The sequence below is a fragment of the Plectropomus leopardus genome, chromosome 13 (genome assembly GCF_026936395.1).
Source record: "Plectropomus leopardus strain MGB_pleo_1.0 chromosome 13, ASM2693639v1, whole genome shotgun sequence".
Lineage (NCBI taxonomy): Eukaryota > Metazoa > Chordata > Actinopteri > Perciformes > Serranidae > Plectropomus > Plectropomus leopardus.
In genome coordinates, this window is record NC_142188.1 from 28,799,591 (window position 1) to 28,814,790 (window position 15,200).

At 39.2% G+C, this 15,200-nt stretch overlaps 2 protein-coding genes across 2 annotated transcripts in view; one reads left to right on the forward strand and one right to left on the reverse strand.

Moving 5' to 3' along the window:
• LOC121954697 (placenta-specific protein 9-like) lies at positions 1-10,432 on the reverse strand. Its single transcript, XM_042502365.2, has 3 exons — positions 10,184-10,432; positions 1,639-1,730; positions 1-1,190 (listed from the first exon to the last, which is right to left on the reverse strand). Exons 1-3 carry the CDS (start codon positions 10,245-10,247, stop codon positions 1,047-1,049), a joined length of 300 nt encoding a protein of 99 aa, XP_042358299.1. The 5' UTR covers positions 10,248-10,432; the 3' UTR covers positions 1-1,046.
• The window catches only part of LOC121954698 (uncharacterized), a 22,642-nt gene continuing 16,119 nt past the window's right edge, over positions 8,678-15,200 (forward strand). Inside the window, exon 1 of the mRNA XM_088086097.1 lies at positions 8,678-8,812. The gene's annotated coding sequence lies outside the window, so the exon portion shown is untranslated. The remainder of the gene's footprint in view (positions 8,813-15,200) is intronic.

The window sequence follows — 15,200 nt, forward strand, 5'->3', positions numbered from 1 at the left end:
TCTTTTCAAGGTACTGTTATTATAAAAATACAGATTTCATGTTTTTTTCTAATACAAAGCAGGTATAGACGCTCGATAAATACTGAAAGTATCAAAACACTCTATCCACAGAGTAATGTACAGTCTATATTCAGAAACTGTCCTTACACAAGCTCTCAAGATTTATGATGTCACAACATTACTATATGAAGTCAGAAACTGCCACTACAGTGCCCTTACTGTCATTACCCAACTGCGAAGATGGTGCAGAGACGCAGAGGGTGTAGATGTAAAAGAAAACACTGACTTGTCAGAGCAGACTGGGCTTATAATTATAAAGAGACAAGCCCTAAAACAGAGCATTTCAGACACAAGATGAATGCAGCTATATAAACCCTTTAACATCCAGCTCAACATCAGTTTTCTTGTGCCGCATTGAGACACCTCTCACTTGCATTTAAACCTCTCAAACTCAAGAAAATTGGTTTGATATTTTTCAAAATTACAGAAAAAAGATAATGAGCAGCCTGGCAAGAAATGTTCATTAAATTTAAAAGGAAAGGTGACAAGGACATTATCTTAAAATTAGCTGGGAGGCATTATTTGATATGATTTTTTAAATCAAGAGAGAAATGTCTAAAAAGCTTTATTTCTAATTCACTTAATTATGTGCTTAAATTGTGTCACAGAAAAAAAGAACATCTTTGGTACTATTCTTCTATTTTTTTCTTTTTTTATTCTCTTATTATTTTCCTGTAAAAAATTTCTTGCTGACTGAATGCAAGTTCAGTTGATTGTCACCCTCTTCCCATTTTTTTCTTGTGAACATAACAGCATGTAAACATGTCACGTTAGTAAACATTAGAAACCCAAAATACATGTATGAACCTGGGAAAGCATAAACATAATGTAGGACCTTTAAGATGAAAACTTTGTTTTGATTTACAGATACAGTATTTACATTTTTAAAAACAAAAAAAAAAAAGAAAAGGGGCGGAAAAAAACAGATTGACTGCTTTAAAGTCCGAGTTCAACAAGCTCTTTGCTCCTCCATGGATGCCATTAGTTTAAGACCTTTGCCCTGGATCCTCCAGGATGTCCACTTTTGTCTTTCCTCCGTTGTCCAACAGGGGGCGCCACTGTGGAGCCTCAATAGTATCCAGAAGCGCAGCCAGCTCAACCTCCAACTTCTCAACTGTGTCCTCCACTTTCTGCAGGAGACAGAAGACATAGTTGTGTGGTTGATGTATAAATAATACATTAATAAGTTGTAGTATGAATAATAGAATCATCACTCATGAATAATACAGCCACTTATTCATATGAATAAAACAGCTGCCCAAAACAGCTCGTAAGGTGAGGTCAAAATGAGCGTGGGTTCTGTCAGATTAATGCAGACTAACTCATCAGCTTTTTGGGAATAGTTTAGAAGTCATGGTTTTGGGTTGGGGGTTTTTTTACGCAGTAAGTGACTGTGGATGTGGCACTGAGCCACAGCTCTGTTGACATCTTATCCTTGAAAGGAAGTGCTGAGGAGTTTTTTGGCAGTCTAAGATGGAGAGACATTTAATAATGAAGTTGACAACACCAGGGGGTAAAAAAATCTTGATGGTTTCAAACCACCGAGGGCTGCGTGTGAGGTTGGTTTTAAAACAGCACCTTCTCCACGACATCCAGGCGGTTGTGAAGGCTCGTGTGCTCTTGACAGGCAGTGGAACGCACTGCTCGAGGCTGCATGTCAGGCTCAGGTCCTGCAAATAAAAAAGATGCAAAAATGTGAGAGGAACTACAGAGTATGATGTAAACTTATAGCAAAGAAACAGCTTTAAATCCTAAAGAAGCATAAAAGCTATCACATGCCTCAAAGTTGATTCCAAAATGAGTATTTCACTTGATTCTCCACAATGTAACAGGTATTAGGAACAAGAATAAGGAGAGCAATTATTTTCCAAGATGACAGGAAGTCCAGTTATCAAACACTGTGACCAAAACACAGATTCCTCACACCAACACACCTGGTTTCAGCATAAAGTAGCAAGGCAAGGACATAAACTCCAGTATTGGACTGTTAAAGAAATAATTTGACATTCTGAGAAGTGTGCATTGTCACAGTGGAACCGAAAGTTTAACAGTTTCTTTACGCAGAGACTTTAGTTCTATACTGTAAAGGAAATGTAAGAAAACAGTAGTGGGAAAATTCCATTTCAGTGTGTAAAATTAATACAGCGTTAAAGGGATAGTTAAGATGTTTTTAAGCAGAATTTTATGCACACTTCCGGTTTGAAGAAGCAGACAGGAGGACTGACACAGAAGCTCAGCAATGTACTGTGGAAGGTTTAGCAGCAAAATGCCTTTTAGCCACTTAAAGAAAAGTCAGACTTAAATGTGCATTTTGTAAGATGTAGACATTATTTTAGTTCAAAACATTCAAAAAAATGTGGCTCAGAGGTAAAGTGGGTCGTCCTCTCATTGGAAGGTTGGCGGTTCGATCCCAGTCAACATGCTCAAGTATCCTTGGGTAAGACACTGAACTTCAGGGTTCTCGTGATGGCTGTTATGCAGTGTGTGAGTGTGTGTGAATGCTTAAAAACTGAGTGCCCTTGTACGGTAGCCTTGGCCACCAGTGGATGAATGTGTATGTAAATGTGTGACTGTTCCTCATGGTTTGAAAGAGCTCTGATTGTTCAAAAATGACAACAAAAGTGCTATACAAGTGCAGGTCCATTTACCATTTAACTGCCTTAATCACACTGCATCTAAAATAAGTATAAAATCATGCAAAAGCCTGACACTGAGGAGCACCATGCTCTGTAGGGAGGGACACATGCATTGTTCCATCCGTTTCCACACACAGTTATGTTTCCAATTATCTGCTTCTCTTTGAAGCAGACATATTTAAGGGGCAGCCTGCATTCTCTGGCAGGACTCTGCTTCCATTTTCTAGCACCTTCTTAGTGGCTGCGGGCCAAGCTCCCACTGATAGCGTTTATACTTTATAAATGACTGAACTTCTCATTCATTTACTGACTGCTGGCAGCGGCGCTGTCACTGTTACTTGGATGAAACATTTGTATGCAGACAGCTGATGCCTGACAGTGTGTGTCATTATTGAACATTAATGATACTAAGGCGGTATTAGGTTGCCTCTGCAGAGAGGGTTTTGTCAATATCATTCCTCTCATACCGTGGCTGCGTGCCAATGACCAAACAAGGTAGTGCTTTCACTTTGTCTTCTGGAAAAAATGTAGTTAGGAGCTCATCCCATGAAAAAAAATAAATTCCTCCTATTTTGAAGTTTCCTTTTATAACCAAAGGCAAAGATCTGGAAACTTCCAATGAGCCAAAATATGTTGAGCTCTCTCTACTGCAAACTGAAACCCTACACCCTCAAACTACTTTTTTTTTTAGGTTAAAATCTTTTTTGTTGGTTTATTTAAAGGTTTTATTTTGGCCTCACTGGGCAAAATTCCCATAATAACCTCTGAGAATACTGTATTTCAGTGAAATGAGAGAAAGCTAGACCTCTGCACCTCCTCTTGGCTCTGATTTTAGGCTTTAGAAAGTCCAACCCATAACGGAAGACACTGGCCAATCATATGTCATTTCAGAGAGAAGGCATTCCTATTGGCTGCCTGCTTGTCCCTTGTTGAAAACCTGAATGGCAGACAATCTTGCAGAAAAAGCCGCTATTTCAGCTTTTGCACAAACTGCTTACAAAGCAACCTGAAAATGGAAGAGATGGACAGAAAATTTTGCTAACTGAAGCTAAATGCTCACAGCTGCAGCTTTAACTTCAAGTTCATGTAGCTGACGTTAGCTAGATAGAGCCTTGAATCACAAAAGGCGGTTTTCCATTAACCCTCAAATTGGGCAAATTGAAATTGCAAATATAATAATAACATAGGTGAAAATGACTATCACCTCCCAAAAATCCCTCATGCGTGGCCGCTCCCACATATAAAGGGCTTGCCTTTCCAAAACATTTATAGTCACCTTTGATTGGAAATAATGACGGCTAGTGTGGTGGCTGCAATGGAATTTAACCTGCTAATGTTTTGAACATCCATCACCATGCTTCTTGGAATATTTTCCCGAGAGCAGAAGTTGCATAACATCACTCAATGGAAACATGGTCATCTTGCAATTGTGTTTGTGTTGTGTCCTCCAGATTTTGGGCCCCCTCAGCTTTGATGTTAAACACTTTTCCACGCACTTTTGGAAAGATGGCTCAACTTTAAGCTTTCTGGGTTAAAGAAACTCATTTTCTACCTTTTCCCAGCATTTCACATCTTTACATCTCCAGTAGCCAAAATTTCCTGGCCCAGCATTGGCCCAAACTCGGCATGTGGCAAAAGTAATTCAGCAGCATCTGGCTGACTGACTCGCCTAAGACTTGGGATGAAAGACACCCCAAGATCAGGTCAAATAACCTGGCCCGATGCCAACTGCTGACTCTGCAGTTGCTGGCCTGTTATCAAAAAAATGACCTGGCCCAGCAACGGCCCAAACTTAGCACACTGTAAAAGGGCCTCTTCTGGTTGGCCGGCTCGGCTGGGACTTGAATTGGGCACAATAAGCTGGCCCGATTCCGACTGTCAAATCTACCATTACTGGAATATGATGGCAGTGCCTCTTAACTTATGTTGTCCTCCCTGTTTCACTGCCCTCACTGGAAAACAGAGTTTCACATGTGCACACGTGGAAATAAAACTTTTTAGAACAAAAACATACAAAGTCTGCTGTCAGATAAACACAGACTGTGGCTTTGTTCAGGTTTCCGTCTTTTTAGCTCGTCAGCAGCTACGGCTGTTAATTTAACCAAATTCACATCTGACATGGACCAAACAATACAAAGACAAAATGTCTGTTTGACATTGACAAAAATCTGTTTGCTTTCATGAGTGGACATTTAAAGTTCTTATTTTTTCATTTTTTGCTCTTATAGAGGTAGATATACGTATTGTTTTTTCTGCTTATCTCCCGCTGCAAAATATATCCATCCTAACAAGTCATTTAGTCCACCACCGATCCTGTAAATCCTTTCTTCCTTCAAGCTATAAAGGCTGTGCCAGCAAAGCCAGCCAGAAATGATTCCCATATTTTATTCTGCACATTGTCTTCCCATGTACAGCCGTGCCTTAGCATCAGGCTGCCTTGATTTTACAGAGATATCCCATGGAAACATTTTACAAGCTCCATTACGCCGACTGGAGGGGTGCCAAGTTCACTACATGCAGGAAGCAAGCCAAGAGAAGCGACGGATGGAGGGAAGGTGCAGTACATAGATTCTCTCACTGAGCAGACAAAGCAGATGTCTGCCCTCATGTGTCCTCCATGACGGAGATGAACTGACTCGAATGGGCATGAAGATCTGGCAAAGCTCAGCTACTTTCGTTTTGACAGTGGTAGATAAATTATCAGGCATGAAGATTTTCCTACATGGAGGTAGAAGTCATTACAGTGGTGGTTTTTGTTGTTGTTTTTCAAAGTAACCACAGTCCTCAGCCGTAGCAAAATGTGCTGCTGGTTTAACGATCAGCAAAAAACAAAGTCGCCCCAAACCACAGCTGTGCCTCCATCTAAGTGTCAGTGTGTGTTTGTGTGATCAGAGTACACAGCACAGCCCGCTCTTCGGGAGGGGAAAACTTGCAGCAGAGAGCAACATGCTGATGTTCATGATGAATGCTGTTGTGAGAGGCAGAAGTGTGTGTGTTGTATGCAATAAGCAGATGTGATTAATGTGGCTGATGTGAAAGATCGGACTAGCTGAGATGTTCTATTATCTGTGTTTCCAAACAGCGAGAAGGCATTCATTGCTGTTTGTTTTGGCTCTTGCTTTTGTCCAGCCCATATGAAGACTGTTTTCTGTTCCAGGAGGCTGAAAAATCATATAATAACCCCCCCACTCCCACCCCCAAGCTCCAAGGAAACACACCACAGGAAAAGCAAACAGATATGATGATCTAACTCACTGACTCCACCCGAGGACAAAGGTTAGTGACCGTGTGTGTGTGTGTGTGTGTGTGTGTGTGTGTGTGTGTGTGTGTGTGTGTGTGTGTGTGTGTGTGCACAGTGTTGTCAAGCTCTGTGGGTTAGCACACTGACATGGCTCTCTACAGGAGAGAGGGAGCTCAGCCATGTGCAAAATTCAGAAGTCAGTGCAGGTCAGAACGTTAGTTCACAGCAACAGTGTTCATACAAACTGAGAGATACTGAGAAAACATGAAAGCGGTTTACAAGCACAATCCATGAAGTGTTTACTGCTGATTGAATATGTGAAGTGAAAACAAATGCATAGGTTGTGCAGTAACTAATGTGCCATCACTCTTCAAAAGCTTTATTTAACTGACAGCTGCCTCCAGTGCTTACACTGCAGGGCAGTGGCGGAGCAAAGGGTGGCTTCTGGGTGTCCAGCCCCAGTTATTTTCCCATAACCTCTGAATTTTTTTGAATTTTTTAAAATGCATTTAATCATTTTATTTTATAAAATTTCCCCTCAGTCTCTCTGTCTGGACAAAAAGTCAACAGAACAGAAATTCTATTTCTAGTTGTGATACTATTTACGCCAACTTCCTACACGACCCTATGTTATGTAATGTAAAAATAGTGACATCTGACAATTTTTGCCTCTTTTTAGGTGATAGGAGGGAAAGTTAGTCATCCTCAGCATTTGTTGTGATATGATTTCAAAGTAATGAAGACGTTGGAAAACAATAAAAAACAAAGTAAGATGTAGACCAGGGACACTCAACTGCTTTGCTTGAGGGCCACTTTTGCAGGAGATCAGGGGCCAGTTGCAGCAACTGGGAGGGTGTTTCTACATATTGTCATTGTCAGGCGCAAACATTGTATCTCCAAATTTTACCATTTTAATTTTTTTGTAAATTAATTATATTGGTCACCCTCTACATCTAACAGTGGGTTTTACCATTTCTCAAACAATGAAATGCATTTTTTAAATCTTGTGACTGAACTTATCTCCATTGGATCCTTTTACAAATCAGTGTTTTTTCTAATTCCTGAAAAATAGCAATTTTGGAGATAGGAGAGGTTTGTGCTGAACAACAGCAATATTTTGATGCTTTTTAATGCACGCTGGCACATTATTAACATTGAAATTACATAAAAATTAATTGGGAATCAATTTATTTTTATTTTTAATTAGGAAATTGTTGGAGGATGTTTCAACATCTGGCTTCAAGGGACATTTCAACTGCTATCTGAACATCCAAGCCAACTTTCAGCTGCTTAAAGTGCAAACTTTAGTTACTTTCAGCACTTAAAGATACATTTCAACTGCCTTCAGCTTTTACTCCTTAACTGACAATTCAACTCAATTCAGTGCTGCAGTTACCAGGCTGTTCAGTACTGCACCAAAATTCATGCATGTTTTTGGGAAGCCTGTGATCATGTGATGAATGCACTGACAGGGATAAGGTATAAAGAGAGAGGCTGTGTCACAGTCTGCTGTGTCTTGATGTCTTCAGACTTTTGGGAAGACTGGATAAAGTGTCTTTTTTAGACTAATTTAGGTTACCTTTACTAGTAAGTCTATCTTTGTTTCCACCCAGTCGGTTTATTATTGATAAGATTATATTTGCTTGGTTTTTAGGTTTCAGTTTACTGTGTTTTCTTCTCCTTTGTTCCAGTGCTGCCTTTTGCATCATTTACCCGGCCACACACCTGCCCTGCATCAGCCTGGTTAGTCCTTCCTCCTCCAGAGTTTCTCCCAGGCAATCAGCCTCTTTTTCTTCACCTGCACTTCATCACCTCATCAGTCTAGCTTGTATTTAAGTCCTGGTTTTCAGTTCAGTCTTGCTTTGATCCTTGTTTTGGTCATGTGATTTTCTGTTTGCTGTTTCCCTGCTCTGATCTGAAATAAAGATCTTTTTGAGTTCTAGTTGCCTGCAGTTTCCTGGATTTGGATCCACCTGCAGTGAATCTCATGACAAGCGGTCCCGAATGCTTAGAGGCTGGGGTGGTGGATGGATCATAAAACACAGGACTTTCCCGAGGATACTGGTGTTTGGAACCTGTGAACTTAAGATACGTCTTCACCATGTTTCTTTGCCGAAACCTAACCTCCCTTACGAAGTACGGAACTTTAAGTGCCTACTAATTTGTAGGTTATCATATGAACCATGTGTGTATAAGTATACATTGCTGTAGTACAAAAAGTGGCATTTTAACATCTTCCATAACATATTCACTAAAAAAATAATGCATCAACTGATTATTATTTCAATTTAAAAATTCAGCATTAATCTCATTACTCAGCTGACCTTTAACCCTTTGAATTCTGAGCAAATTGGCTTGATTTCTTTCAAAGACATGGGAAGAGGGCAATGAGTTACAAAAAAAGAGAGAATAAGCCACAAATTGGCAAGAAATTAGTAACAAGATAATTACCTTAAAATTGTAAAATAGATTAATAAAAAATTCAAAAGTTAAAAAAATGACAGTGTGCTTAAAAATTATAATTTTTTTAAAAAAAGTGTAATTATAATACACTTAAGTGACATTTCAGCAGTTTAAGTGCTTCAACCTCAAGTGTAACTCTAAATTTCATAAGCAACAAATTAACATTTTGAAAAGATTATAGCAGATCCGTGTAGCTTTCATCCTTGTTTTGGTCATGTGATTTTCTGTTTGCTGTTTCCCTGCTCTGATCTGAAATAAAGATCTGTTTGGGTTCCAGTTTACTGGATTTGGATCCACCTGAAATGAATCTCATGACAAGCGTTCCTGAATGCTTGGAGGCTGGAGTGGTGGATGGGTTATAAAACACAGGACTTTCCCTAGGAGACTGGTCTTTGTAACCTGTGAACTTAAGGTATGTCTTCACCATGTTTCTTTGCTGAAACCTAACCTCTGTTACTTTACGTCAAGTATGTAACTTTACTTTAAGTGCCTACTAATTCGTAGGTTATCATAAGAACCATGTGTACATAAGGATATGTTGCTATAGTACCAAAAGTGGCATTTTAACCTCTTCCGTCACGTGCACTTAAAATGATGCATCACCCGATGATTACTTTCAATTTAAAAATTCAACAACATTAATCTCATTACTCAACAGACCTTTAACCCCTTGGATTCTGAGCAAATTGGCTTGATTTCTTTCAAAGACATGGGAAGAAGGCAATGAGTAACAAAAGAGAAAGTAAGTTACAAATTGATAAGAAATTAGTAAAAAGTACAAGATAATTACCTTAAATGTGTAAATAAATAAATACAATAATGACCTTTAGTGAGCTTCAAAATTATAATAATTTTGTAAAAAAAAAAAAAAATACACTCAAGTGACATTCTACAGCTGTCATCTCAAACTTCAACTGACATTTCAGCTGCTTAAGTGCTTTAACCTCGAGTGTAACTCTAAATTTCATAAGCAACAAATTAACATTTTGAAAAGATTGTAGCAGTTTGCAGAGTTTCCAACAAGTGCACTTAGAGAAAAAGTCCTTGAACAAAAGCTATTCATGCATACTCCTTTTAATACTTTAAATTAACAGTAAAATGAAGCAAAATATGAGATCAAGTGATTGTGTGTTTATAAGCAAGTGTGTGTTGCACATAGCAAGTGTTCATTTTGCTGCACGCTTCCTGCAGTTGGCCATTCTTGCGGTATGAAGTCAGTGTAATTCACACTTGAGTCCGTCACTCACAGATTTGGCTCTGGAGGACTGGCCCACATTTTTGTGAATTTCCATTGGATTTTGGTAACACTGGTTAACAATGCTAAACACACTGGTTAGAATCAGGCTCTTGAACATAATGGATGAAGAAAAGAGTGATTGTTTGTAACTCTGCTGACACAATATTAGATTAAGTGTAGCTAGAGAGCTGCAGTGAAATTAGTAACAGATGTGCTGGCAATGACTGAACACACACAGGCTCACATGTGTGTGCCTGAACACCCGTGATGTCAGTTCATCTTCATGTGTGTTTAACCAGCCACTGGCCACACACACTACCGCATATGTGAAATATATAAAATGTATCGTGCCATGCAAATGTATGGAATAGGCATGATCTGCATGAGATAATGTGTTTCCACTACCCTCCATAGATCATTGCTCTAGTAAATCAACACACCAAACTCTGATCTGCTCAGCTGAATTTCCAGCTGTGTCCTCTTCCTGTCTGACCTGTGACCCCATTCCCCTCCCTCCTCCCAATCACACCTAGCTACATCTCTTACCTGCAGCAACGTAGCCAATCAGAAGGAAGATGAATCCAATCGAGGAGGTAGATGGGCAGGCCATAGTAAAGGAAGAAAAGTCACAAACAGTCCCCAAATCTCCTCTAAATCAGAACCGTATTAAAAACAGAAATATTTCTTTTCCTCCACAACTCTTCCCTTTTCCCTCTTTGCCCTGCGCTCCCTCTCTTTCTCTGTCTTCCCTCCCTCGTTGTCTTGGTTGCGCCCAGTTTCCTAATGAAAACATTAGATGCAGAACAAAAAGCTCAGTATCTGGGAAGGGGTGGGAGGGATGTAGTGGGGAGGGGACTGAGGACTTGGTTCAGCCCCAGACTGTCTGACTTTTAAGGGGGGAGAACTCTGGTTTTAGTTTATTGTGTGGTGGAAGTTTTGTGTTACATTTATGGTCACTGGCATTTTAAAGGTCCCATATTTCGCACGCTTTTTGGGTTATAGTTTTATTTTGGGTTTCTATGAGAACATAGTTACATGCTTTAATGTTCAAAAAACTCTATGTATTTCCATCGTAATGTCTGCCTGAATATACCTTTATTCACCCTCTGTCTGAAACACTCTGTTTTAGCACCTGTCTCTTTAAGACACCCCCCCCCTTCAGTCTGCTCTGATTGGTCAGTGTTTCTGAGTCTTCCACATCTGCACTCTCTAAGCCACAAGGAAGTGCAGCAGGCTCTGATGCACCTTTTACATAATGGCCAATTAAGTAGAATTACACCGTACAATTCCGTCACGTGATGTCCACCGGCCCAGAAAGACTTTTCCCCATTGACTTACATCAGGAAAGAGATGTTTTTAAATCACTTCATAATTTTTTGTGAACATCAAAACCCCCTACGACTCATTTCACCATATGGATTCAAGCCACCCAGTCTAAAAAAGCCTCAAGATTACGTTTTTTAGCCCACCATTCAAGCTAGCGAGCTATCTAAACCAGAAGTCAGTTGCTCCACCGTCAGAAGTTACCCACTCAGGTAACTTCATGCCAGCTTTATGCCCCAATGAATAGCTCTCATAGGAATGAATAGGACCCACCCCCCCTGGCTGTATCCAGACTTCCTGTCGTACATCCATGGCACTACTGACATCTCTGCGTTGTCATTGCAGTTGGGGGAAGACTGTCACAGCACTGTAGCAGCTCCTTTTATCTTTATAGACCATTTCACTGGAGTTTCAATGCTCGGCAACCGTTTGGATCCCTGTTTACTTCCGGTCAGCTGATGTCATTTACATACACTGTAAAATATTCCAACAGGAAATACAAAGGGACCCAATAGGGGTCGTACACATGCTGCGTCCTTAACCACCTGGAAAATGCGATGTCGAGCACTGGGTGCTACTCTTGTATCCATTCTGTGCGAACTTTCATGAAAAGATGCAGGTTGCAGCTGTGGTTGTTAAGCAACCGTACCATAACAGTCTTACCAGAAACCCAAAGTGCAGAGCTGATCTTCTTCCAGTTGTTCCTTAATTGTGTATGGGCAGTGGCGTGTTCAGACTCAGGGGCCCAAGTGGGGCACTGACTTATGCAGGGGTTGAAGTACGAGCGCTGCTACAGGCATATCTCGGCATAGCTTTAATTTACCATTTTTGTCCTACTTTAGTTATCAACATTGCAGTGTCTTACATTCCTGTTACAGTTTAATTAAAAAGATAAATAGACCTACCAATCACAACACAAGAGTGACACCACACAAATTTAAAATAAAGCTTCCATAAGAAGTTGTTCTTCCAAAAGTCAATATTAAGTATAAAATGCCAACAAAATTTAAGTGGCAAAAACCTAAAATAAGTAAGGTTGTGTGAACAAACTTTTAAACATTTGTATGAGTTTGAGTTTGTATGTAAAATTAGTCAGGCAAGACACTACTTTGGCACATTACTGCCTTTCAGGTTTAAGACTGAAGTGCATCCATAAATTCACCTTCTCATCAAACAGTTCGGAAGACTGAAGAGATAGCCAGTCGTTATGGGGTGGCACCTGGGGTAGCCATCAGATTTCTGGGCCATGCCACCACAGATCACTCACTAGAGGGGTCTGTGTTTATTGGGCCTAAAATATAGTCCGTGGTAGAGATGTAAAGCTGAAGTTATCTCTGCACTAAAATGATAAACTTCCCCTCATGTGTATTATACTCACATGTGTGCAAATGTCTGAGGATTGAGCATATTGATGCTTTCAAAGCATCAATAAATAGCACTGATACCTTTTTATATTAATAAAAACTCAAACAAATATGGACATCTGACGTTTTGCAATATGGGATCTTTAATGTTCACAAAAAGCATTATAAGTAATTATTTTTTAACATAGTTTATGAGGAAAAAAGGGGGGGATATTTCCATAAATAAGATTTCAGGGTTATAGTAGCCTACTGTATTACACACACCATCTTTTGACTCAAAGCTAAATGTAAAAAAAAGCTGCTGTGCATCAAAGATTACTTATCCCTAGCTTTACTCAAGGTAAGATTAAAGCAGACCAGCTTGTATTTGTTTTTGTATTATTATTCAAACTTTTTTTTTCCTGTAAAATCGAGAGATTGACAAAAGCTGCTGAGCTCTTTCTGGGAAAATCAGTCAGTGTTTCCGTTCAGCAGGAAGTCAAAGAAATCAAAATCAATCCAGCAGCAGAGAATGCCCTTTATAATCGCATTGATTGGTTCCTGTTATTCTCACTGAACTGACTTCTCTCTGTGTGTCTGTGTGACTCACACACCTTCCCGCACACACAAACACACGGCCAAGACTGTTACGTAGTAAACGTGGTTATCTTCATTAAGCCAGGCTGCCTTCAGCCTCGTGCTCTGCTCTCTTGTCTGGCCTCTTAAGCAGATCTGCAGGTTAAGAGGCAGAAAACAAAACTGGAGGAAAAGTGAGCGAAGGGATCAGAGGAGAAAAGCGAGTCAGAAGGCATTTGTGTCTCTCAGTAGATTAAAAACCAGAAAAACAGGCCAAGGACACAAGAAAAAAACGGTTACTGTATATTATACATGACCTTTCTGTCGCTGATTTATTCTATAGTTTCAGTGGAAACTCATGTATCCTCTTAGGCAAAGCCAAAAAAAGATTACAAACCACATTTGAAGGGACACAAGTAAAAGAATAATAATTTCATCCTGTCAGAATGAATTTGATACGCTAAACATCACATACTTTTCTAACATGGCACATTCAGAAGTTTGAACCAAAATTTAACATTTTTACATTTACAGAAAAATGAAGATGTTTGTTTTTTCTCAGCGTATCAGCTCAAAATGCAGATTGATATTTCACTTTGACATTTATTTTATGAATTATTCAGAACATTTACTTATTTATTTATTACTTTATGTAACAGGGACAGTGTGCATCAGTAAACATGGCTGTAACTGTGGCAGAGTTTGCCAAAATGGTATTTTTCATCCAAGGTCCCTGGGCAGACATTAATCACCCTAAAAAAGAAAATAATATATTTTTAAAAATAAATTTAAAGCTAATTTAAATGTTTTATGTTTTTGTATTTCATATTACAAAATTAAACTAATTAAAACATGCAAGACAAGAGCACACAATACACAAGCAATGCAATGAAACTGAGATGTAAATGTAGGGCAAATTATTGTGATTTTCATAGCCTAAAATACATTTCGGCTGTCCTCCCACGAAAAAAAAAAGATTTTTAGAAAATAGTTGTGTAGAGTAAACAAAACAATCTTTTAAACAATTTTTAGTAAGGCAGGTTATTAAAAAGCACATGGCTAAAAAACAACCTATTTCTCTATTGTTTTATTTGATGTTTGTTTACCTGTTTATCTTTGTTTTTGTTTTGTTTGAATTGTTGTGATAGGGTCATGGTTGTTATACTTACAATAATCATCTGTACATTATTTTATCAAGCTCTGGACTGTTACAAAAATGATGATAGAATTTTAAAAAATATATATTTTATTATCAAAAAATTAATTCAAAAAAATTGCATATGGCTAATTTTAGCTGCTATACTTTTAGATCCCATGTGCAACCCCAGTGTTGACATATTGTCATGTGAACTAGAAATAATCATATATTTGAAATGTATTTGTGTGTCATGAGAATGTACCAAACAAATATTATTATCTCATAATTGTTTTTTAAGTGAGAGTATTGTAAACCAGCGCAATATGAGATGTGTGTCAAAGTTCATGATGTGACCCGTCATTCAGTTAGTGGACACATGGTGAAGCACAGAGCGTCTACACGGACACAGAGCCAGGGGATCATGGCATCCAGTGGGCCAGCGTCACGCTGATCTGTGGTGTGACAGGCTGCTGCATGTGGGGTCACCTTCTCCCATCTATTTCTGTCCAGTTCTCCTCTTTGTGCTGTCTATATATATGGCTCATTTTATTGAATGTCTTTCAATTGTTATTATGACCCTCACACTCATGAAGTGATGATGCAGACCTTCATCGTTTCATCAAGTCAAACAGTTATCTTGGGCATGGACTCCACTAAAATCTTGTTGCCAAGAAGTGAGCTCAGTCCTCCTCCTGCCTGGCCCCTGGCAGCCACCCTCTTCCTGCCACTTTTTAAGGATCTAAATCTGATTCGGGTGAGGTGTGTGGCTGTGTGTGAAGTCTGTGACTCCATCGAAAGAAACAAAGTTCCACCCTTTGCTTTTAAGACAAGTCATTAGTTGACCTTTGGTTTCCCTTGACCGTCTTAATCCTATTGTAGATTATACTTACAGAAACCATCAACAGCTTGACTGAGAGGACTCCTCCAAGGTTTTGGAGGTTTGCTATGTGGTCAGCGTAATCAATCAGTGATTAAAAAAAAGCACTGCTGCCATGTCCTTTCTGCCAATGCAACTGTAGCCAGTGGACATTTCATCTCATAGTTTTATATATTTAGTCTTCAAAAGTATGAGGCTAAACCTTTCAGATATACTCAGAGTTGGTGTTATTTTTCTTTCCACAGCCTCTTCTGTAGACAAAACTATAATTCTCATCTACTGTCCATTGCTTGATCCCTAACCCTA

What these genes read in the sequence shown, in the direction of transcription:
- LOC121954697 (XM_042502365.2), bottom strand. Translation starts at nt 10,247, where the DNA reads ATGGCCTGCCCATCTACCTCCTCGATTGGATTCATCTTCCTTCTGATT. An exon ending in GATTGGCTACGTTGCTGCAG is followed by an intron (nt 1,731 to 10,183) that starts GTAAGAGATGTA and finishes TTTTATTTGCAG; the next exon opens with GACCTGAGCCTGACATGCAG. An exon ending in GCCTGGATGTCGTGGAGAAG is followed by an intron (nt 1,191 to 1,638) that starts GTGCTGTTTTAA and finishes TGTCTCCTGCAG; the next exon opens with AAAGTGGAGGACACAGTTGA.